Source organism: Nematostella vectensis, chromosome 3 (assembly GCF_932526225.1).
Source record: "Nematostella vectensis chromosome 3, jaNemVect1.1, whole genome shotgun sequence".
Lineage (NCBI taxonomy): Eukaryota > Metazoa > Cnidaria > Anthozoa > Actiniaria > Edwardsiidae > Nematostella > Nematostella vectensis.
The window spans coordinates 6,328,273-6,352,316 of NC_064036.1; the positions used below are offsets into that span (position 1 = coordinate 6,328,273).

Genomic DNA, 24,044 nt, shown 5'->3' on the forward strand with positions numbered 1-24,044 from the left:
AAATAAGGAAAAATCCATAAAATATTTAATATTCGTTCGATTTTAAAAAGAAACACATTTTTGTAATCCGGAGACAAATATAAGTCTATAGACAAATTATTGAAAAATCAATTTTTTGAGTATTGCATTTCATCTTGAATGGATTAGCGGAGCGCTTCTTAAGACCTTTTTACCAGACAAATGCGCTTGATCTTATCGACATCTTGTAGGTTCTATCACCATATACTAGTATAAATAATTATCTTATCTAGGAGGGCGTGATAAAAACTAAAAACAACCTTCGGTTGGCAAAATTTAGGCAACGGTCTGGCTAGCAGGGCCGTAGCAGGGGTTGGGGCACTGGGGGCATGTGCCCCCACAATAATTCAAAAAATTATAAGGAAATGACCAGTAGGTGCATGGCTGTGCCCCCCCCCCCCAATATTTTATTAATGTTTATCTATCGTGCCCCCTCCGATATTTCAAGGCCTGCTACTTCCCTGACTACACATAAACAGCACTCAAAGTGGCCTAGAAACCACCCTAATCGTTTCAGAGCGCAAATTTGATTGTAAATATGTCAAAACTAAAAGTTTCGAGCGAATATTTCACGCTCATCTTAGATCAGATGTTCAACATCTGCAACCATGCAAAGTTTGTATTTTTTTTAAGGGGATGACCGAGGGGGGGTCATCATTGTTTGGGGAAAGGGGCGTCTAAAGGTCAATGTCATGGAGATTTGTGGTATAGGTACGGATGAGATTTTAGGCAGTCTAAGAAATGTATCAGAAATTTTCTACAGAATTAACTTAGACTTTTTACTACTTCTATTTTGTTCAATGCCAAAGCGGATATTTTGTAATTTTGTTCACAAGCTGTCGTAGAAAATTACGTATGGTAAAGTATAAGTGCCGTCGCGCTGTGGCGATTTTAAGGTTTCCGGGCGAAAACAGCATCGGTCGTTTTGGCGCCTGGCAAGGATTTCATCCGCACGTCTTGAAATCCATGTCTCTCCAGTAATCGTTTGTACTCGGGGCCCGAACGGTCACGTGCCCCTGACTCGCAGGTCACTAGCATGCTGAGGTCCATGAAGAGTGCAGAGAGCTGTGGATTCGGCTCGTCAACGGGAAGGAGAACTTCCCCAAGAAGTATACCTCCACCTTGTAGGTCAAACAATGATATTAAAAAAGAATAGAGAGTTGGAGAATCTCCAAAGCTACCATTCTAGGGTTAGTCAAAATGTAATATTTTAGCAGATTACAATGTTGTTTGCTCGAAACACTCTTAGAACAGTCACACAGCGTTCTTTTCCTTATCGACATGATGGAAAATGAAGCACCAACAATCCCAATTCCATTATAATCCCCACCCATGGGTTTACCACACATCAACACTCGCTGAAGCAAGTAACCCCAAGAGACACTTGCCTGGTGGCAGCACTGCAAAAACTTTGCTAAGTAGCAAGTCAACCTTTTCTTCTGCCCAATTGTGGAGAACATGGGCCAGAAAATACAGGTCAGCAACCGGAAGTGGGTCTTTAAAAAAGTCTCCCGCTACGTAGGTGACGTTTGATTGGTTAGGGCAATCAGCGATGGTTGGCTTGAAAGCAGGCGCGACATCTAAGATTGGCTGCATTTCGTAAATCGTGATTTTTAATGCAGGATACTGCTTGCACGCCTCGTATGAAAAACAGCCAGTTCCTCCTGAAAAACACAAATGATTGAATATTTTCTAAATTGCTTGTGTATACAGTATAACAAATTAATAAAAGCAACGTTCAAAAGCCGCTCGTTCTACTGGGTATTAAACAATCGACTCTGTTCACGTGAACACTTTCATTTGGAACAGCAATGTTACACATAAAGAACGGCTTTTGAATGTAGCCTGATGATGTCAACGCATAAGCTTTCGCACTACATTTATTTTCGCGCTTAGGGACGGATAACTTTTTATCATAAAGGAAGGGCTGGTCGAAATTCCGCTTTATTTATTTATTCCGTCTTTTAATTGTTTTAGATTACCAGACCCCTAATGCATTTCTTCTTATGACCCCCCTCCGCTCACTCCATCTTAATCTTTTTTTCCTCTTAATGTTTTTTTTTTTTTTGGTGCCTTTCTAAAAAGGTACCAATTCTTTATGTTGGAGGAATTTGTATAACTTTGCCAGATTACCCGAAGTGGACTTTCCCTTTCTTACCTCCAAGGTCACACATGTGTTTAAAAGGGTTCAAGTCAAACGCAGACATCACCCCAGGTGCTTCCAATCGGTGAACGCAATCAAATCTCGAGTAGATACGCATCAGCTTTTCTTTATTGGAATGCAATATTTTGTAAATTTCTGAAGCCGGCTGATCGAAGGCTCGTTGCCATTGTGGCTCCTCCTCGACAACCGCATGTTTCAGGTTGTCAAATAGCTTGTAAGTGGTGGCGTGAAGGAATTCAAAGTAGCTTATGAGAGACTTGGGACTTTTCCTAGTAAGAAATGCCTCTGCAGTTTGGCTATTGAAGTAGACAGGCGGGTCGCTGTCCATTTCTTTGACAAGTAATTGCATAGCTACAAGTGTGTCAAGAAGTCGACGAGTTGAGCCAGTTTTGCAGCTTGGTTTAACATTTTCTGCCACATGTTCTGCCGAATGCTTATCGCACAGTACGTCAAATATACCTAATTCACAGGCGGTGAACAATACATTTGATTTAACAAATCCATGGAAAATATCTGAAAGGGATGTAGGTATGATTGTACCGAGAGTACTTGTTAATTCTGCCATTTCACAATGAGAAAGCTAAGTGTTTTTGCAGCTTCTCTCATGGAAGATGTGCGAAGCTGTAATGCTATCGGGTTGATGATAGAGTGATATTCGGGAATAAATCGAAGTCGGTTCGGTTGTGAATCGGCACACAATTGTGAACCGGTGTATTTTCATGAAGAATTTCCCTATAAAGCTAAGTGAATTGTTGTTGAGTGTTTTTATTATTAATTTGTCTTATGTTCGCGGTTTTGGATCATTTAGGATCCTTCGATTGTACGGATCTTTACGTTCGGTTATGGCCGACGGTCTTCAGTGACCATCATCGTGTTACGAATTCGAGGCCGACTTCTTATCGAGTGCACGTGTCGTCATACGATCTTCCATGTGCTCTCTCTGACCAGACCAGATCATTGCTGACTCCATGGTAAGTTAATTCATATCATGACCAGTTTTCTACGCATTTCTGAATCATTTCTTACCAGGGATATTTTCAAGATTACCCGCAGTTTATGTGGCTTAAGTGCGAATAAAACTACGGAAGCCCATGAGGGCCACTCAAGGTTTTCGTTAACAACATCTCACCTTTCGGTCACGACTTTGAACTATTTGCGTCACGACAACTCACTTTGATTGTCACGACAAAGCACTATTTTATTATCGCTTAAAACATTGCAGATTTAGTTCACCATATCGCACTTTGTGTCTCAAAACATCGCACTTTGTGTCTTAAAAAACTCATCATTTTTCTTTGCTTAAAACATTTCAGTATATCGTTCACGACATTCAACTTTGTGCTTATAACATAGCACTATTTGTCTATTGCATAAAATATTTGACTTTGTGCTTTATAACATGGGACTTTGTGTCTTAAAAAATCTCGCGATTTGCCGAATGCGCAAATCATTTCAGATTTTGTCTATTGCATAAAATATTTAACTTAACATGGTACTTTGTGTCTTTAAAAATCTCGCGATTTACCGAATGCGCAAATCATTTCAGGTTTTGTCTATTGCATAAAATATTTAACTTTGTGCTTTATAACATGGTACTTTGTGTCTTGAAAAATATCGCGATTTGCCGAATGGCCAAATAATTTCAGTTTTTGTGTATGCATAAAATATTTAACTTTGTGCTTTATAACATGGTACTTTGGGATCAAAGGCTGAACTGGTTGAGAGCTCGCTCGAGCTTTATTCAGTGTTCTACAGACGCAGGTACCTCTAGCTCGCCTTCGGGACTACGGCCCCAATGATAACTCTACATCGGAAGCCTCTCCTCCAAACGATAAATCACTGCATTTGACTTTGTTTACAACTTAGGCGGCTCATCGTATTAATACTAAGAATATCTAACTTTTTTGACAATCATTTACAGCATTCCATAATATTTTAGGCAACGACTCACAATAGGTCGCAATGCTGAACTTTTTGCTTTGTCTTATCAACAATGCTATTTATTTCACTGAGCTTTATGGCTTATAATCTTGGTTTAATATTTATATTTACATATATATCTCAATTTAAGCTCAGGTTTTCGCAATTACGTTTCTAGTCTATTCGCAAAGCATGCTGGTCTATGTAGAAAAAAAACTCACTTTTTGCAAACGCACTTTGTGCTTCACGAGATTGCACTTTTTGCGTTACGACATTGGACTTTTTGCACAACGACATGTGACTATTTGTCACACACGATTGGATGTTTAGGCTTGCGTCATGGCACATTATGCAAATCGCCAACAACATCTGACTCTTGGCGTCACGACATGAGACAATTTGCTTTAAAACATTTCAGTTTTTGTCTATTTCATAAAATATTTAACTTTGTGTCTTAAAAAATCTCGCGATTTACCGAATGCGCAAATAATTTCAGGTTTTGTCTATTGCATAAAATATTTAACTTTGTGCTTTATAACATGGTACCTTGTGTCTTGAAAAATATCGCGATTTGCCGAATGGCCAAATAATTTCAGTTTTTGTCTATGCATAAAATATTTAACTTTGTGCTTTATAACATGGTACTTTGGGATTAAAGGCTGAACTGGTTGAGAGCTCGCTCGAGCTTTATTCAGTGTTCTACAGACGCAGGTACCTCTAGCTCGCCTTCGGGACTAAGGCCCCAATGATAATACATCGGAAGCCTCTCCTCCAAACGATAAATCACGGCATTTGACTTTGTTTATAACTTAGGCGGCTCATCGTATTAATACTAAGAATATCTAACTTTTTTGACAATCATTTACAGCATTCCATAATATTTTAGGCAACGACTCACAATAGGTCGCAATGCTGAACTTTTTGCTTTGTCTTATCAACAATGCTATTTATTTCACTGAGCTTTATGGCTTATAATCTTGGTTTAATATTTATATTTACATATATATCTCAATTTAAGCTCAGGTTTTCGCAATTACGTTTCTAGTCTATTCGCAAAGCATGCTGGTCTATGTAGAAAAAAAACTCACTTTTTGCAAACGCACTTTGTGCTTCACGAGATTGCACTTTTTGCGTTACGACATTGGACTTTTTGCACAACGACATGTGACTATTTGTCACACACGATTGGATGTTTAGGCTTGCGTCATGGCACATTATGCAAATCGCCAACAACATCTGACTCTTGGCGTCACGACATGAGACAATTTGCTTTAAAACATTTCAGTTTTTGTCTATTTCATAAAATATTCAACTTTGTGTCTTAAAAAATCTCGCGATTTACCGAATGCGCAAATAATTTCAGGTTTTGTCTATTGCATAAAATATTTAACTTTGTGCTTTATAACATGGTACCTTGTGTCTTGAAAAATATCGCGATTTGCCGAATGGCCAAATAATTTCAGTTTTTGTCTATGCATAAAATATTTAACTTTGTGCTTTATAACATGGTACTTTGGGATTAAAGGCTGAACTGGTTGAGAGCTCGCTCGAGCTTTATTTAGTGTTCTACAGATGCAGGTACCTCTAGCTCGCCTTCGGGACTAAGGCCCCAATGATAATACATCGGAAGCCTCTCCTCCAAACGATAAATCACTGCATTTGACTTTGTTTATAACTTAGGCGGCTCATCGTATTAATACTAAGAATATCTAACTTTTTTGACAATCATTTACAGCATTCCATAATATCTTAGGCAACGACTCACAATAGGTCGCAATGCTGAACTTTTTGCTTTGTCTTATCAACAATGCTATTTATTTCACTGAGCTTTATGGCTTATAATCTTGGTTTAATATTTATATTTACATATATATCTCAATTTAAGCTCAGGTTTTCGCAATTACGTTTCTAGTCTATTCGCAAAGCATGCTGGTCTATGTAGAAAAAAACTCACTTTTTGCAAACGCACTTTGTGCTTCACGAGATTGCACTTTTTGCGTTACGACATTGGACTTTTTGCACAACGACATGTGACTATTTGTCACACACGATTGGATGTTTAGGCTTGCCTCATGGCACATTATGCAAATCGCCAACAACATCTGACTCTTGGCGTCACGACATGAGACAATTTGCTTCAAAACATTTCAGTTTTTGTCTATTGCATAAAATATTCAACTTTGTGTCTTAAAAAATCTCGCGATTTACCGAATGCGCAAATCATTTCAGGTTTTGTCTATTGCATAAAATATTTAACTTTGTGCTTTATAACATGGTGCTTCGTGTCTTAAAAAATATCGCGATTTGCCGCCGGCAAAGTACCATGTTATGAAGCACAAAGTTAAATATTTAATGCACAGACAAAAACTGGAATGATCTGCGCATTCGGCAAATCGCGAGATTTTTTTAGACACAAAGTTGAATATTTTATGCAATAGACATAGAGTCATGGCACATTATGCAAATCGCCAACAACATCTGACTCTTGGCGTCACGACATGAGACAATTTGCTTCAAAACATTTCAGTTTTTGTCTATTGCATAAAATATTCAACTTTGTGTCTAAAAAAATCTCGCGATTTACCGAATGCGCAAATCATTTCAGGTTTTGTCTATTGCATAAAATATTTAACTTTGTGCTTTATAACATGGTATTTCGTGTCTTAAAAAATATCGCGATTTGCCGCCGGCAAAGTACCATGTTATGAAGCACAAAGTTAAATATTTAATGCACAGACAAAAACTGGAATGATCTGCGCATTCGGCAAATCGCGAGATTTTTTTAGACACAAAGTTGAATATTTTATGCAATAGACATAGAGTCAGATGTTGTTGGCGATTTGCATAATGTGCCATGACGCAAGCCTAAACATCCAATCGTGTGTGACAAATAGTCACATGTCGTTGTGCAAAAAGTCCAATGTCGTAACGCAAAAAGTGCAATCTCGTGAAGCACAAAGTGCGTTTGCAAAAAGTGAGTTTTTTTCTACATAGACCAGCATGCTTTGAGAATAGACTAGAAACGTAATTGCGAAAACCTGAGCTTAAATTGAGATATATATGTAAATATAAATATTAAACCAAGATTATAAGCCATAAAGCTCAGTGAAATAAATAGCATTGTTGATAAGACAAAGCAAAAAGTTCAGCATTGCGACCTATTGTGAGTCGTTGCCTAAGATATTATGGAATGCTGTAAATGATTGTCAAAAAAGTTAGATATTCTTAGTATTAATACGATGAGCCGCCTAAGTTATAAACAAAGTCAAATGCCGTGATTTATCGTTTGGAGGAGAGGCTTCCGATGTATTATCATTGGGGCCTTAGTCCCGAAGGCGAGCTAGAGGTACCTGCGTCTGTAGAACACTGAATAAAGCTCGAGCGAGCACTCAACCAGTTCAGCCTTTGATCCCGTATCGCTAAGGATCCTTTTCCTCGGCCTATCCTGAAGTTCTGTTTAGTTTTTAGTCCTTGTAGGGAGCTCACAGTGCATTTGTATAGAATCCAGTTATTTGATAATTCTCTTCAAATTTGTGAAATGAAGTTCTAAAGCACAAAGTTAAATATTTTATGCATAGACAAAAACTGAAATAATTTGGCCATTTGGCAAATCGCGATATTTTTTAAGACACGAAGTACCGTGTTATGAAGCACAAAGTCAAATATTTTATGCACAGACAAAAACTGGAATGATTTGCGCATTCGGAAAATCGCGAGATTTTTTAAGACACAAAGTACCATGTTATGAAGCACAAAATTAAATATTATATGCAATAGACAAAACCTGAAATGATTTGCGCATTCGGTAAATCGCGAGATTTTTTAAGACACAAAGTCCCATGTTATGAAGCACAAAGTTAAATATTTAATGCACAGACAAAAACTGGAATGATCTGCGCATTCGGCAAATCGCGAGATTTTTTTAGACACAAAGTTGAATATTTTATGCAATAGACAAAACCTGAAATAATTTGGGCATTCGGCAAATCGCTAGGTTTTTTAAGACACAGTCCCATGTTATAAAGCACAAAGTCAAATATTTTATGCAATAGACAAATAGTGCTATGTTATAAGCACAAAGTTGAATGTCGTGAACGATATACTGAAATGTTTTAAGCAAAGGCAAAATGATGAGTTTTTTAAGACACAAAGTGCGATGTTTTGAGACACAAAGTGCGATATTGTGAACTAAACCTGCAATGTTTTAAGCGATAATCAAATAGTGCTTTGTCGTGACACTCAAAGTGAGTTGTCGTGACGCAAATAGTTCAAAGTCGTGACCGAAAGGTGAGATGTTGTTAACGAAAACCTTGAGTGGCCCTCATGGGCTTCCGTATTTTAATACGCCAGGTTGGAACTGTGGAACTGTGACCAAGGCATAACTACTACACTTTCTATGAATCGTTCAGGATTTTCTGTCAAATACCTAACCCCTATAGCTCTGATCTCAGTATGGGTCACCATATAGCTGATGTTTTAGCTCCCAGAAGGGAATAGTTTTTGCACTCCCTAAGGAGTTCAGTTATAGCTCCCATAAGGGAAAAGTTTTTGCACTCCCTAAGGAGTTTATTAGCTCCCAGTATGGGAATCATAGCTCCCCGAGGGGAATATAACTCTTGAAAAGAGTTAAATAACGCCAGGTTCTTGTTCATTGATCGGCCGCCATTGGGGAAGCGTTGTTGTTCTGCTGATACGAGTGCGGTTTTAAAAAACTGAACTCCTTAGGGAGTGCAAAAACTATTCCCTTCTGGGAGCTAAAACTGAACTCAACACAGAGATAGACTGTCAACCCAGATATGTTATGGCACAAGGTATGTACAAGCAACGAAAGCATTTTTTCCTCGAAGTGCGTCCAAGAAGGCTGTGCCTGGTTCTAGAGAGCTTGAAACCACATGTACGACTAGTGCTGTAAATAGTCTGCATAAGCTTACTTATAAATCAAACTCTAGCCGATTGCCATCAATAGCACATAGACAATCTCGATCAAGTTCCAAACGAATTCGGAGAATAAGAGATAGAGAACCATCTAGAATATCATTAGAAAAAATTCTGCATTTACTCAAGAAAAGAAAACTAAGAAGAAAGTAAAAGAAATTACTTCAAAGAATTGCACCTATTTCATCTGTTTTATATAATATTACTGCAAATTACAAGCAGTGGAAGTTGAGATACGTTAATAGACAAAACAGTTCCTATATTTACTACTTTATGACAATAAAAAAAGCAGCAGTGATTTATCGAAGGGAAATATTTTACTATCTGGTGACATAGAATTGAATCCTGGTCCAAACACAGATAATACAACCTTAACTACAGGGTTTTCATTAAGTAACCCTAATTTTGTATTACGCTATAGATTATTAAGATATGGGTTAAGGCCATTAGATGTTGGTGGTGGGGTGATTGTTTTTTCAAGTCAATATCGCATCAGCTATATGGTGACACATACTGAGATCAGAGCTATAGGGGTTAGGTATTTGACAGAAAATCCTGAACGATTCATAGAAAGTGTAGTAGTTATGCCTTGGTCACAGTATTTATCTAATATGTCTCTTGAAGGCACATGGGCTGATAATATTATAATACAAGCAGTGGCTGATGCAATGAACTTAAAGATAAACATCATAGAATCAAGTCAAAATTTTGGAGAATTATCATTTATTGAATCTGCAAGTCATAATTTATTACAAAATGTGAGATCAATATTTATAGGACATGTAGGGGAGATGCATTATGTCTCAACGTGTCCTGCAGTTTCAATTCATCATGGTAATACAAGTGAATACATTGTTAATGAAATAGCAAACAGATCAGATAATATATCTTGTACATCTGACCTGGCTAATAGTCAAAACTGTTCAAATGTCACTCTCAGGCATAACAGAAAAACTATGAAAGATCCAGAGAAAAGAGAAAAACAAAATGAGTACCAGACAAGTTTTAGGGCATCAACAGCATCACCAGAAAAAAGAGCAACAGCAACACTAGAGAAAAAAAAAACGTAATGAATACCAGAGAAATTATAGAGCATCTTTAACACCAGAGAAAAAGGGGAAGCATAATCAGTACTTAAGAAATTATAGAAGAAAAGCTCAAGAGAAAAGTAATAAGCATAATGAAAAAAAAAAATTATAAAGCATCTAATTTCTCCATTGAATCATCAATTAAGAAATTCCATGATGCAGTGAACCAAGGTGCACTATATATTTGTACATGTTGTGATCAGATGTGGTATAAGCATAGTGTGAGTAATGTTGTTACACTCAGGCATTCCAATCCTAATATTGATAAATATCTTTATAATAAGAAGAGTGTTGATAACGGATTTGTAAAACATGTCGTAGCCATTTAATTAAAAATAAAATTCCACCATGTGCGGTAGCTAATGGTATGGTGTTTCCAGACAAACCAGATTTCTTTGATCTCAACGAGTTAGAATGTAGATTACTAGCTCCTAGAATAGCATTCCAAAAATTAATGCAAGCTCCAAGAGGTAAAAAACTTAAGATACATGGCAATTTTGTAAATGTACCTGCCAATGTAACTAATACAGTGAGCATATTACCACAGCTACAAAGTGAAGCTAGTACAATAAAAATCAATTTAAAACGAAAACTTCAATACAAAAGTGCTGCATTATCATTAAATGTTAGACCACATAAGGTAGTTCAAGCACTAAAATGGTTAATTGAAAATAGTTCTCTATACAAAGATGAGGGTGTAGTATTTGATAATGACTGGATTGATAAATACAGGTCAGAAATTACATTAATTGAAAGTGATGACAATGATACAAATAATACATCACAGTTAGAGTTTTTCAAACAAAGTGGAGATAATGATATTCATTCTGATATATTTGACAACCAAGATTAATTCAATGATGAAGCACAAATACTTGCAGGCATTATGGATACTTTGTTCACAGCAACCGAGTTTTTTAGAAGATAATGAAAGACAAAATATTCTCAATATTGCTCCAGATGAAGGCAATACACCTTTGAGTGTTTTTAGAGATAAAAATTGTGAAGAATTGGCATATCCTGGTATATTTCTTGGACAAGCACGTCCAGAAACTGAGCAGCGATTAGTTAATTATAGTGATATATGCAAATCAGAATTGAGGAGGTCAGATAGATGAGCTGCAATATGTGTTGAAAATATTTTTTACAAAGCAAAAAAACTACAGATGAAAATTCTTTTAGGAAAGTCGCATGTTGCTTTTAAAAAATGCAAAGAAAATAGTAAGAATTTAAGTGCAGGACAACTGAAGCAGCAAAGGGCATTAGACAGGTTAATACGTCATGATGAAGGATACAGATTCCTAAATGCTTAACGCGGTTCTCCACCGTATTTTGAGAAAGCTAAGAAAGACTTGTTTGCGATGATAAGACAGCTAGGTCCTGCAACACTGTTCTTTAGTTTCTCCTCAGCAGAGACACAATGGATTCATTTACTCACAATACTTGGTCAGCTTGTTGATAATAGGCAATATACGAATGAAGAACTAGAGAATCTTAATTGGGAGGACAAATGTCGGATAATACAATGTGAACCTGTAACATGTGCCAGGCATTTTGACTATCAGGTTAATCAGTTTTTAACAAACTTCTTGCTGAGTTCTGCTCAACGTTTAGGTAAAATATCCGACTGGTTTTATTGTGTAGAATATCTTATAATATTCTACGAGCTATTGGGCAGGAGCGGAGAAGTCACGTGTGAAAGTGCGCGCGAAAGCAAGCAGGCAATATTTAAAGTTGCGAATGGCCATTTATGATTATAATGGATAGGGTAGGGTACAATATTTGTATAAATAAAAAAGGGAGGGCACGTGACTTCTTCGCTCCTGCCCAATAGCTCCTGCCCAATATCGTAGAATTACAATCAAACTTCACCTTACAGGTAAGTCTTGTTTAATTTCTAAATTGTACTTCGCCATTGGTCAATAGTCGCTGCGAAGTCACGTGTGAGATTTTAAAGCAAATGGTCATGAGCAATTCTCAGTAAGGTTTTTATTATCACATTAAACATCAGAGCCCACTGCATGTAACAGGTTAACACCAAAATTATCTGGCTCTTGGGTTATTGGTTAGTCATAGTATGTTCTGAAAGTTCCTACATTAGACCATCCTGCGGCATCCATTATGGTCTTATGGATATGTTTGCAGTTTTCCCAGCTGACATTGATGCAGAACGTGTACTGTGGTCACTGTACTTATTGATGTTGATACCAGACTTTGCAAGAACTTTGTTAAGCCATCGACCGATAGTGTCAGTGGAAATTCGCTTATGGGGCTTTTGAAAGCTTATAAGGAAGCGAGAGTCGTTGCCCCTCAACAACTTTGTTCTTTCAACATATTCTTTGATGATAGTAACAACACATAATCGCTTGTCATTCTCATACGCTTTAAGTTCCAGGCGTCCGAAGTGTTTGGAAGGCATTGAGGATTTCAAAAGTTCCTGTATGTAAAATATACAATGTTTATCTGTTAAGTCCATTGTGGGTATATCCAATGCATGTAGAGTTTGGCAACGCTGGCCCGACAATAAGGCAATTAACATTGTAGTCTTCATTGTCAGTTCCATAAGGGTTATTTTGTCTTGAGGGTGTAGGATCTTCAGGTAACTGAGAACAAGAGCAACATCCCATATTTCCTTATATCTAGGGAATGTTGGGCGTGCATTATATACTCCTCTGACAAATCTTGTGACCAATGGGTTTGTTAAAAAAGTACCACCTTCAGGTGGGAATATAACTGAAGATAGTGCTGAACGAGCTGCATTGATAGCACTGTATTGTTGCTGTTCCTCGTACAAGACACCCAGGAAGTTCAGTCCATCAATCACAAATGCCGAAAGTGGATTAATCTTCCGTTGACTACAGTAAACATTCCACCGTTTGAGATATGAGTGATACTGTTTCTGTGTTCCTGACCTCCATCCCTGGAGGATAACTTCGGAAGCTGATGCTGAAAGGCCTTGACTTGTGTGCAGTTCCCTGACAAGGGGCAAGCCAACAACTGTAGGGTCTTGTGGAGTGGATGTCTCAGCTCTGGACTGGGTGGTAAGTACAGGGTGTTCTTCTTTCTGGGTAAAATAATAGGTGGTTCTATAAGTAAACTTGCAAGAAATGGCCACCATGGTTGGGTCGGCCAATGAGGGGCAACTAGGATACCAGTTGCCTGGTCCTCTAAAATTTTACCCAGAACTTTCTGAATAATGCTGAATGGGGGAAATGCATAAAAACACAGGTTTTTTCCAGGAGGTATGAAATGCATTCACAGCATATGCCCCTGGGTCAGGTTGATATGAGATATAGACTCTGCATTTAAAATTAAGCCTTGATGCAAATAGATCAATGTCAGGCTTTATCTGAAGTTTAGCCACTGTGGCTGTATATATGTCAGTGTCTAAAGCCCACTCTGTTTCCCTTCTTTGCTTTCTAGACTCGCTATCTGCAGTAATATTTTCTTTTCCGGGAATATGAGCGACCGTTATCCAGGTAGCATGTTCAATGCACCAAGTCCAAATTTGTATCACAAGTGCATTTATCTCTCTAGAATGGCAGGTTCCCATTTGGTTGATACACGCTACAGCAATTGTATTATCAACAAAAATTTTTACACATTGTGTGAGAGACAATATGTGAGAATGCTTGTAAAGCCAAAGAGACTGCCTTGATCTCAAGGTAGTTTATGTGGTATTCTGCTTCAGATAGGGTCCAGTTACGCCCGAGGGAGTATCCTGCACTGTGCACCCCCACCCCTTTTTTGAAGCATCAGTAGCCATAATAAGTTGTATCTCCCCATGGCGGACTGGTTTACATTCGTTCTCAACTGAACATATCCACCAATTAAAATCTTCTATTGCCTCTGGTGATAAGCTCATATGGCTGTCAAAATTACCCTTGTTAGTTTTAAGGGCCTGTGTTTTGTCCATCTCAAGATATCGGTAGTGTAATGGGCCATAAAGTATGCCTGGAAAGCTAGAAGTCATCAGCCCCAGAACTTTTCTAGGGCAAAAAGCCAGGCCATTTGGAAAACATGTGTACTGGTAAAGTTTACCACGCCAAGAAAACTTAAGAAATGTTTGATGTTAATAATATAATAGGCTCAGTCCACTGAGCACATGTAACAGTCAGGTTTCATCATGTCAATTGCTGTAGAGATAGTGTCCATTTTAAAATGGTGTCAAGTCACAAATTTGTTTAATTGTTTTAGATTGAGTATCATGCGTTTCGAACCATCTGATTTGGGTCGCAAAAAGATAGGGGAGATAAATTCACCCTGTTCGTGACTAGTCTCTACTATGACACCTGATGCGACAAGGTTGTGCACCTCTGTGTCTATTAACTCTGCCTCACTTTCATGCCATGTTGGCTGAAAAGGGGGATTAGTTTGTTCAGGAATTGTGGTAAAATCGATGTGCTGTCCCGCCACAGTTTCCAAAATTTCTGGGTCAGAGGTAAGTGTTTTCCACACATTAATATAAAATGGAAGTTGGCCCGCTAGAAAATTTTTGGCTTTAAGCCTGTATACATCGACAGGTACAAGGGACTCAAATTCGCTCACCTTAGCCGACTGTAAAACAACATCTACGGAATCTAATTCCTTTGTTGTTGATCCGTGCGCTGTTTCGCGCGTGGGATGAATGGCGACTTGCCTTTGTTGTTCTGCCAGTTCTGCCGACCCTGAGCCGGCGGTGCTCGGGCTAAAAAATTCCTGTTATTAGGTCTGTTGTTAAACCTGCTGTTTGTCTGTGGAATGTAGAAACACTGGCAGTATTTCCAATTTTGTTAGCAGCTCGAATGTGAGTTAGTTTGGTTTGTAAATCATCCCCAAACAACCACTTTGTCACCGGTACACTTGCGGCACACAGGTCGCCATATTCCTTGTTAAGGTGAGGCTTTATGTCATCTCGTCGAAGCTGAAACAGCTCAAAACTGGCATGCCCTAAAATTGTCAGAGCATCCGCCGAAAGAGTTAAAAGGTTTCCCAACTCTGCGAGAATCTCTTTGTCAGCTTTGGCTGACAATTTAAGCAAGGCCAGCCTTGGTTATGTTGGTTTGAAGGCGGGAAAATTTGACATCCTTTGTTTTTACTTGTCGTGTTAATTTTCCCAATTTCAGTTTATTTCAGTTTATTTATTTTTCGCCACACTGTTCAAATAAGCTGCATTATACATAATTTTCTAAAATAATACTAGGTGGCAGGGAAGACCATAAAAAGCCAAAGGCTTATACGAGATGGTCATCCCCGTCTGCTCTTAATAGCTTAATATTTCTAAAAGTTCATGGCGTCTACTCAATATTGAAATATGTAATTATATATAAAAAAAATACACACACACAGCTAGGGGCACAAATACAATAGAAAAAAAAGGGAGTTGAAACAAAAACGAGAAACAAATAATAATTAAGCAGCAACTAAAAACAATTTAAGCCGAGAAACAAAAGAAGAAAACGTGGAAGCAGTTTGAATAGATTTTTCCAGGGAGTTGAAGAATTTAGGTCCTTGAAAACGTACGCCAAATTTTCTTACATTTGTTCTACACTTAGGAATATGAAAGAGTGATGCGCTTCTGGTATTATAATTATGAATTTGACTGTTTAGATAAAACATACTGTTAAAAGATATCGGCAAAACACCGAATTTGAATTGAAACATTAACATACCAATATGCAATAAATAAATACAGTCAAATTTAATAATTTTAAGATCTTTGAATAAAGGGTCAGTGTGATCAAGAAATTACTTTCCAGAAATAACTCGCACCACTCTTTTTTGAAGCTTCACTTTGGGGACCACAACATGGCTACAGTTATTAGGACGCAGGTATTTGTCTGCTGTGTCCTTCGCTTAGCTTCTTAAGCCAGCTTTTGTTGGCCACGTCAGCCAATTTTTGATTCACAGGCTCTGCCGTTCGCTCCTTCGTGTCGAGCGATTTAGCAAGGTCATCTAACAGCGATTCGTGAATGGAATGCTGTTCTTTAGGCTCTTCAGCCTTGCTCTCATTATTGTTGAAGTCTAGGAGATCTTTAGCAGTGTCAGAAACCCCCTCTGGCTTCGCATTCGAAGCAGTATTTGCCGTCTTTGCGGCTTTTTTGGGAGGGTCTGCCTTATGGTCGCCATTAGCGCCACGTTTGAGAGCTCTGAGCGATTCGCTCATTTCGCACATATTGGCGTTCATAGTTGTCAATAACTGGCGAAGAAGCCTATTTTCATCTCGCTCTGGTTCTTCTTGTAGTATTTCGTCGTTGAATTCCTCTTCTTTTGCCATTGTTTATGCTTTTCGGATGTGGTCAACGGGTCGTTGACCGGCCTGCTTGAATCCGTACGCAAAAACTGCCTGCTTGCTTTCGCGCGCGCCCTCACACGTGACTTCGCAGCGACTATTGAACAATGGCGAAGTAGAATCGGAGATTATCTTATTAGAATCTATTAGATGTCTATTTACATCCTCTCCTTCCATCTGCTCTACCCCTAATATTGTGATATTATCGGAGATTATCTTATTAGAATCTACTAGATGTCTATTTAGATCCTCTCCTTCCATCTGCTCTACCCCTCGATATTGTGATATTATCTGATATTATCTTATTAGAATCTACTAGATATCTATAGAGATTCCGTCGTCCTCTCTGCTGGACCCCTCGATATTATCGGATATTCGACTACAAAATCTACTGTGACTGTCACGTTTGTAAAACGAGTATATATGTGATATTATATTATATTATATTGTCATGAGATGCAATAATCAAGGTTCAACACAGCAGTTCTAAAGTTATAGTATCTGATATATATCAGTAATTAGATGGACTTTCTATGTGTAAATCTTGTGATATTATCTGATATAATCAAGTCATGAGATGCAATAATCTACGTTCAACATGGCAGTTCTAAGGTTATAAGATCTGATAAATATCAGAAATTAGATTTGTGAGCTTTGTTATAATACCGTTGTTATAAAGCCTTTCTAAAATACATTTTTTTTTAATTTGCGCATATAATGTTTTCCAACCTCAGCAAGACTGCCGCACTTCCATTATCATTGGACGTATCAAATCAGAGATGCCCCTTGCACGTTTAAATACCGCTAATACTACTTTTATTGGGAATTTTAGTCAACCTGATTAAAAACTTCTAGTGTAACAACAAAAGGGAAGCCCTGTGCTGGCCGGAATATCGTTTTTATTTGTAATACCGCTGTTATTCCTCGCGGGCGTAGCAAAATGTGAGCCCAGAGAAACCGCTGGCTAATTTCCCTTATTCCTGGGAATGTATATATATTGGTATAAACCCGGAAATTAAGCGTTTGATGCTAGGGGCACATAAATAATCTGAACGAAAAGATATCTATAGCATCGTTGTAACATTAAGAAAACAATGAGGGGCACATCCCCTACTGCCCCACCCCCAGCTACGGCCCTGTTATAAAACACGACCCTTTTCATATACAACTTCGTTCAAATAACTTAGTTAAGGTAACATAAGGGTGGGTACACGGCTGGCCTGTAGGGAGTTAGGTGGATGGTGGATGGATATGTAGGTAAGGTAAATTGTAGATACAGGTACCAGTGAAGTAGGGAGGTGGGTGAGTAGCAACATGGTACCCTGCACCCCACCACCCCTAAACTGATACGCGCCTGCGCAGGAAGGTAGGTAATGTTGGTATGTGGGTAGGTACAAAAGTAGAGTTAAGGAACCCTCATTCGTGATTGATGAAAATCTTTAGTAATTTCGTAATAGATAATTTCCATCCTCATTCTTCCTCCATCGTTTCCAACCAACTAACTCAAACTTTTGCTGTAGCGTTAGACGCAATAAAAACGTTTCATAGTTCTTTAACACACATTTTACCCCAGTAGGAAAGAAAGCATTTTCTACGTTTGCAATGAGATAATAGTTACCGAAGCAGCCCTGATATTATTATAGCCTTATATGGTGTTAATGTGTTGTGCAGCTGTTTAACCTTGCCGCATCGAAAAAATTGTTTATCGAGCAAAGTATCCATACATCATAAACTGTGTCGTTATAGACGAGGCTCTCCCTCGCTCGAGAGTGTTGAGAAGCACTTCAGCCCGCAATATGAAGTCCGTTACATTCGTTCTGTTTGTCCTGTCGGCTCATTTATCAGGTAAGGGTAGCTTATTTTGTTTATTATGCGCTTTACAGAGCTTTTGACTTCCTTTGTCATTCGTCCGGGTTATTGTTTTCTACTCGTTTGTTTGGCTGATAATACTATAATGATTGTAAGACACAAATTTGAGTATTGCACACCTCTACATACCATTTCACAACTTTGTCCTTAAACTTCCCAATCTTACAAGGTTAAACAAAAGTGATAACGTGAAAAATGTGTTGTTTATTAATGAAGATCAACCGACACAAACTGGAGACAAACATCAGAAGGAAAAAATGGGAAAAAAATAACGAAAGTGAATTTAATTTAGTAGTTTAACTTAGCGGTTTAATAATAAAATAAAAAAATTGACAAGGTAACTGGCTAAAGGTGAACAGGTGTTCGCTGCCTTCAAAAAGATTGCACGCAAATTATGCATATTAAATGTCATAGAGAGCCACTTCCATTTACTTTGCATTTTTAAGGGTCTATAGCCAGTTTTTTTTAAAATCAGGACCGTTTTTTACTGAAGAAATTTGGAAACTATTTATCGTTACAAAGGCCAATGAATAGGGTGTTGTCGAAAATAGTACGGGATACTTACATTTAGGAGCACGACATGTCTAGTCCTAGTATAACCAGGCCTTAAGCTTGTATAACACTAAGACGCCATTTCAATGTTAATGCACACTTTTTAATTGGGCACCTATATGGGCCAACCTTTAGAATAAATTTCAATGAGATAACCAAGGAAACCATCAGAGTTTCATATTATGTAATTTGTACTGTCTTTCCTTTATTGTTGGGGTGGCCTGAACCCAAGCTCGTGACGCACCAACAGACCCGTAGCCAGGATGGTATAGCGCGCACGTGCGGGAATTGTAAGGAATCACATGACCTTTTTTGATGGCAAACTCGCTTGTCTTTTGGAGCAAAATTTGATTTCGCGAAATTAAATGGATATAAGAAACCATATATTGAGATATCCGAGAGAACAAGAACGCTTTTACACTAGTTTAAGACTGACTTAAAGGCAATGCAGCTGCCACTAAGGGACAACGTGTTGGTTTTGTTTTAATATGCTGGTCTTGTTTCAGTTTGGTGAACGTCAATTTAATGTAAAAACGGAAAAGAAAATAAAGTCGCTTGAACTTCAAGGTGCCCCCCTTATTTCTCGAAATAAAATTCCCTGCAAACACATTTTTTCTCTGCCGATTGCAAAATTTAAAAGGCTTTTGAAGCAACGACTATTTCATCCCAATAGCAAACCAATCAGAACTTGTGCTTTTTCAATCTGAAATCTGCTAATTGCCCTTATTTATGCTGTTTGGGTTAGATTTCCGACCTTTGACTTTTTTACTGGTCTGCGCTAATGCTAAGAAGGACTTTCTGGCCTTGCTTGTCTAATATGATGAAATGTATTGTGTTTAGTAGCTCAGCAGCGTTCTGAAGACCTCTACTGCTACAGCTGTGCGAGCGCCAGGTCCATGAAACATTGCGTGCTTAAACAGGAACCGATTCTGTGTCCCGCGGGAAAGGACCGCTGCCTCGAGGCTAGTATCAAATTCGAACATACAAATACTTTCTATGTTCCTTGTGAGAGCTTCTAATAAAACAATTTGAAATATTCTTTTGCGAAACTAATATTTGTACTTTTGTTTCAGGCCGAGTTTAGAGGAAGGAATGGTTACGGATTTGTTCGAGATTGTGTGAAAGAAGAACACTGCAACGAGGCAGCGTTGCCACAATGCACCCAGTTGACGGGTGACAATCAGTTTTGCTCATTTTCCTGCTGCAAAGGCGATCATTGTAATGCAGGCTCAAGGATCGCGATCAGCGGTCTTATCATCGGAGCATGGGCACTAGTGCTTACGGCTGCTCAATTTTTTGCGTAAATTATTCAGAATTGTCAGTTCGTAAACATGCTTTCACTGACTGTGTAAAAAAATTAAACTATGCTCAGCACTATTTGTTAAACGTCTTTTTTTCAGCATTTGCGTGAAGTGCAACCAAGAAGTATTGTGTCTAAGTAGATACGTGTCTTCATATAAATAATGCGAATCGGTGGACTTTTTGAATTATGTTCACAAAATAAGACAAAATATATGATTTTTTTTACAGCTATGATTGCAACTAATTAAATAAAATGTTGATAATTGCCTCGAAATATATCATACCTGTCAACCTCCGAAAATCTCAAGGCTTAAGAAATGTTTTGGGGGAGGGGTGGGGTATATTCATTTTTTTGCGGGGAGGGGTGGGTTAAACCTTGCAGGCGTTTGCCGTATAGAAAGCTCCACGAACAAATCCACTTATAGATCTCACGGGGTTGTTAGATAAATTGCGCTACGCAAGGGAATTATTGTTTCAAATATCTTAATAGAAAAAAGGCAAAATGACGATTTTCTATAGAAAATTTTTTCGGAAGCGATAAAAATCGCTAAAAAGCGGGAGATTAGGTGCTTAACGCGGGAGCGGGAGAAGGGGTCCAAAATCTTGAGACTCCCGCCTAATGCGGGAGAGTTAACAGGTATAATATATGTGCCTCATTATATTAATTATATTCAACATTCTTTACTTAATTTGTTATTAATAAAAATGCATGATGCCTGGATGAGCAGTGACTCATAAAGATGCAAATTTCTCGGTGTGATATAAGCTGTTGTTCTCTTGTTGTTATTCTCTTATGGCGGTAAAAGAGCTCGTTACCAGTCCTCCTATTGTTTTCTCCCTCCCAGCGCGAATACCTCGTTTCGCTTGTTTTGTCACGACAAAAAGATAACGCGTCCTTCTTGGAAAAGCGATTCTTGCTTGTAATCCTGTGACAGAACTAAGCTAAAGCGACATAGACGGTAAGTTACTCCAAGTGGTTGTTTGAGCGATGATCGAATTGGTTTAGAAGAGCCTTTTTGAGCGTCTTTTACGCATGACATAACCGTTGATAACGGTCCGAAAAGAGTTCACAAACTTTGTAAACGAAATGTATTTATAGATATTAACAATTGTATCTAAAAGCGATGCATAGATTTCATATCATGTACTGTGCTATGCGATTGAGTGTGATTTGCATTATATAGTTGAGCTATCCCGACCGTAAAACAGCAGGCAAAATACTGCTGTTCTGAAGATGAATTATCAATTCAAAAAAAAAAAAAAAAAACACTCGCAAAAGACACTCTCCCAATTTACTCGCATTCTTAATATTCTCATTGCAATGATGTTCGAATCCAAAGAAACCGATTACCTAAACGACTGAAATACGAAGTGTGGGTACAGAATCGTCTTCTGCTTAACTCATCGTTTTTGCAAACGCATATATTTGCAAATTTGTGATGCAAATATTGACCAAAACACGAATCCTTTATCAGGTAATACATTGGAAGATTAAGACAGGGAAAATTCTTTTTGGTGTTGCTGTTTTAATGTTTTTTAATGAAAGTTTGTTATGTTAGATATAATGTTTTTAGTGACAAACCTAAAACGCGCCATGCGCCACCGAATGGTTCTTCGCAAGTTCTTGCAAAATCAAACTAAAAAGAATAAGGAAAACTGTTATAAAATGCTATCAGATGAGGAGCGGGAATTCAAAAACATAAACACTAAGTGTTGTGCGCAAAAATACAAGCACAGCCTTAAAACTGCAAGTGCGTGTTGGGAGCATGCAGTGTATTTACCGTGATGAATTTGCGACTCACAGATACCTTGTGCATCCATCCATATCATATGCGTATTGTATAAATGCTTCGTAAAGTGCAACCTTAATGCCTTCATCTTATGTTCAACTGTAGCTATCCTATGAAAGCAGTACTTTTTTAGTCCTCAGAAATCTTATTGTACAATATACGAGTCAATGCGTCTCTAGAACAGTACCATGCGCTCAAGTAAAGGGCAGGTTGGATCGAGCCAGAGTATAGTTCATTTATCCCCTATTAATTTGATTTTAACATCATACAAGCTCTGCCATTGCTCGTCTCAAGTTCTTTTACGACATTTCATTAAAAATGGTGTCATTCTACTCCACCGCTTATAACAAAGTGCCCATTACATGTAACATACTTTGCATCACGCATTTCTTATTATAATCTCGGCAGATATAGACCAAGATGAGGTGTGTGCTTATACCAATCCTGGTTCTTGCCGTGTTGCTTCCAGTAGGTAAGTGGTTGAAGAGATGAAAAGCCTCGTGCAAGCAGCTAGTGCCAACATTCTGTTCTTCGTTGTTGAATCATGCCACAAAATGTAACGAGGATTGTTCTGTCAGCAATTGAGCGATGCTGATACTGCTATTGCGGATGATTTTATAGTATAGTGGTGAAAAATTTCCAGCATTTATTGCCTACCAAAACTACCAGTAGTTTGCCATCATTTCTTTTCATATCGTCAACCAAGAGAGGCGGCGCCAGCGATGTTGGCCTATGTTGGGGCGATTTACTTCTTGGCACACATTATAGATGCGTTTTGACAGCAACTAGACAATAAAATATGCTTTTTGAGTGTCCTCTCGGTTATTTGCTTAGTATTATGTTCACAACTTTCATTAATTACGAAATCCCGTCCATTAGTCTTTAAGCTTTTCCTAAGTGTTACCTGAGAGGTCGTGCAGGTAGACACATCATTTGATTTTTTTTAAAGTTTTGAACGTTAATGTTTATTATATATGTTTATTATTTGTAATCATACTACACCCACTTATACATATACTACACAATGCACCAACTTATTGCCTATTCTATCTGTTCTGCAGCCGAGAGCATTAAGTGCCACTACTGTGAAAGTGATCAGTCTGATTTCCGGTGCTTCTACGCGCGAGAGGAAAAGGAGTGCTACGAACAGGGCTACAAATGCGGCAAGATCATGTACAGAATAAGCGGCAAGTCCTACTTCAAGCGCGGATGTGTTCTCAAGGCTTATTGTATGGACCAGGACGCCTACTGCAGAGCCAATCCAGGCCGGAGCAACTGCGAAGTCTATTGCTGTGATTCCAAATTCTGCAACTCTGCGCCCCCAAGCAAAACGGCCAGCGTAACCCTTTTTGTACTCGCCTCAGCAATGGCTTGCCTCTTTGTCAGAAACATTTGACTTGGCTTGTTAAGTCTTTAGAAATACGTTTACTTTGAAAGGTAATCGAGGATACATTCTCCATCTATCTGTGATAATAAGTCTAAAGGTCAAGACTTGCTAGGGCTGGGTGGGAGTGTCGTTGTGATGTTCGTCTCTTTCTGTACGCAACACTTTAAAGCGTGATATATCACATATAAGAAAATTAGATTCAAGCAAAATGTGAAACCATTCCAGCATCCTTTGATCCATTTGTAGAAATTCTCTTACACATAATCATTAAAAATGGCAATATAGTCATAAAGAAATTGATGCTGTGTATGGAACGGAATTTGCATACTAGCAAGTTCGAGGACAATTGCATGTAGGGAAGGGTTGTTTTGATAATAAAGTATTTTATATAGTAGTTTTAATGCCACCATTCTGTTAGATTGTAAAAGTAGGATACATCTACTTTTGTAATGGATATGTTTGTATGTCCCGTATGTCACAGTAGAGCATATACGTAGAGGATAAAATGATTAAAAGTGTTTTTACCAGAATCAGTATGGTATTTTTAGTATAGTACATTGTATATGTCTAATGATGCCCGATTCTTCCCCCCCCCCCCCCCCCCTGATAACTATTACCTCCCCCAACCCGATTTCCAATTCCCTCAGATCCGTTGTCTTATAATCACTGGAACATCTTAAACAATAACTTTAAATCAGGGAGGGGTGGGTTCGCAAATTGTCCCCTCCCATTGGCGTTCCTTCCAGCC

The 24,044-nt window shown here is 38.2% G+C and overlaps 3 protein-coding genes across 6 annotated transcripts; 2 read left to right on the forward strand and 1 right to left on the reverse strand.

The window, feature by feature from the left end:
- Nucleotides 1–776: 776 nt before the first annotated feature.
- On the reverse strand, nt 777–2,957 carry LOC5506515 (acetylserotonin O-methyltransferase). Its single transcript, XM_048725544.1, has 3 exons — nt 2,177–2,957; nt 1,407–1,682; nt 777–1,139 (listed from the first exon to the last, which is right to left on the reverse strand). The coding sequence occupies exons 1-3, from the start codon at nt 2,745–2,747 to the stop codon at nt 910–912; spliced, it is 1,077 nt and encodes a 358-aa protein (XP_048581501.1). The 5' UTR covers nt 2,748–2,957; the 3' UTR covers nt 777–909.
- On the forward strand, nt 2,578–20,387 carry LOC116614180. 4 transcript variants are annotated; one of them, XM_032374888.2, is made up of 5 exons: nt 2,578–2,710; nt 2,991–3,153; nt 18,143–18,241; nt 19,658–19,779; nt 19,891–20,387. In XM_032374888.2, the coding sequence occupies exons 3-5, from the start codon at nt 18,193–18,195 to the stop codon at nt 20,119–20,121; spliced, it is 402 nt and encodes a 133-aa protein (XP_032230779.1). In that variant the 5' UTR covers nt 2,578–2,710; nt 2,991–3,153; nt 18,143–18,192; the 3' UTR covers nt 20,122–20,387. The 4 variants fall into 4 exon arrangements, with proteins under 4 accessions (XP_032230779.1, XP_032230781.1, XP_032230782.2 ...); XM_032374890.2 differs by having other exon boundaries at nt 19,661–19,779; XM_032374891.2 differs by lacking the exons at nt 2,578–2,710; nt 2,991–3,153 and adding an exon at nt 8,768–8,913 and having other exon boundaries at nt 19,661–19,779.
- Nucleotides 20,388–20,912: 525 nt separating this feature from the next.
- LOC5506518 lies at nt 20,913–23,826 on the forward strand. The gene is made up of 3 exons (XM_001627177.2): nt 20,913–21,078; nt 22,318–22,381; nt 22,971–23,826. Exons 2-3 carry the CDS (start codon nt 22,330–22,332, stop codon nt 23,303–23,305), a joined length of 387 nt encoding a protein of 128 aa, XP_001627227.1. The 5' UTR covers nt 20,913–21,078; nt 22,318–22,329; the 3' UTR covers nt 23,306–23,826.
- The last annotated feature ends 218 nt before the right edge of the window (nt 23,827–24,044 follow it).

Bases quoted from the DNA above. Each gene is read 5' to 3' on its own strand.
- LOC5506518 (XM_001627177.2), top strand. From the start codon at position 22,330: ATGAGGTGTGTGCTTATACCAATCCTGGTTCTTGCCGTGTTGCTTCCA. The intron at 22,382-22,970 runs GTAAGTGGTTGA...TCTGTTCTGCAG, and splicing joins TGCCGTGTTGCTTCCAGTAG to CCGAGAGCATTAAGTGCCAC.
- LOC5506515 (XM_048725544.1), bottom strand. From the start codon at position 2,747: ATGGCAGAATTAACAAGTACTCTCGGTACAATCATACCTACATCCCTT. The intron at 1,683-2,176 runs GTAAGAAAGGGA...TGTGTTTTTCAG, and splicing joins ACACATGTGTGACCTTGGAG to GAGGAACTGGCTGTTTTTCA. The intron at 1,140-1,406 runs GCAAGTGTCTCT...TTGACCTACAAG, and splicing joins TTTTGCAGTGCTGCCACCAG to GTGGAGGTATACTTCTTGGG.
- LOC116614180 (XM_032374889.2), top strand. The intron at 18,242-19,657 runs GTAAGGGTAGCT...TATTGTGTTTAG, and splicing joins CCTGTCGGCTCATTTATCAG to TAGCTCAGCAGCGTTCTGAA. The intron at 19,780-19,890 runs GCTAGTATCAAA...CTTTTGTTTCAG, and splicing joins GAAAGGACCGCTGCCTCGAG to GCCGAGTTTAGAGGAAGGAA.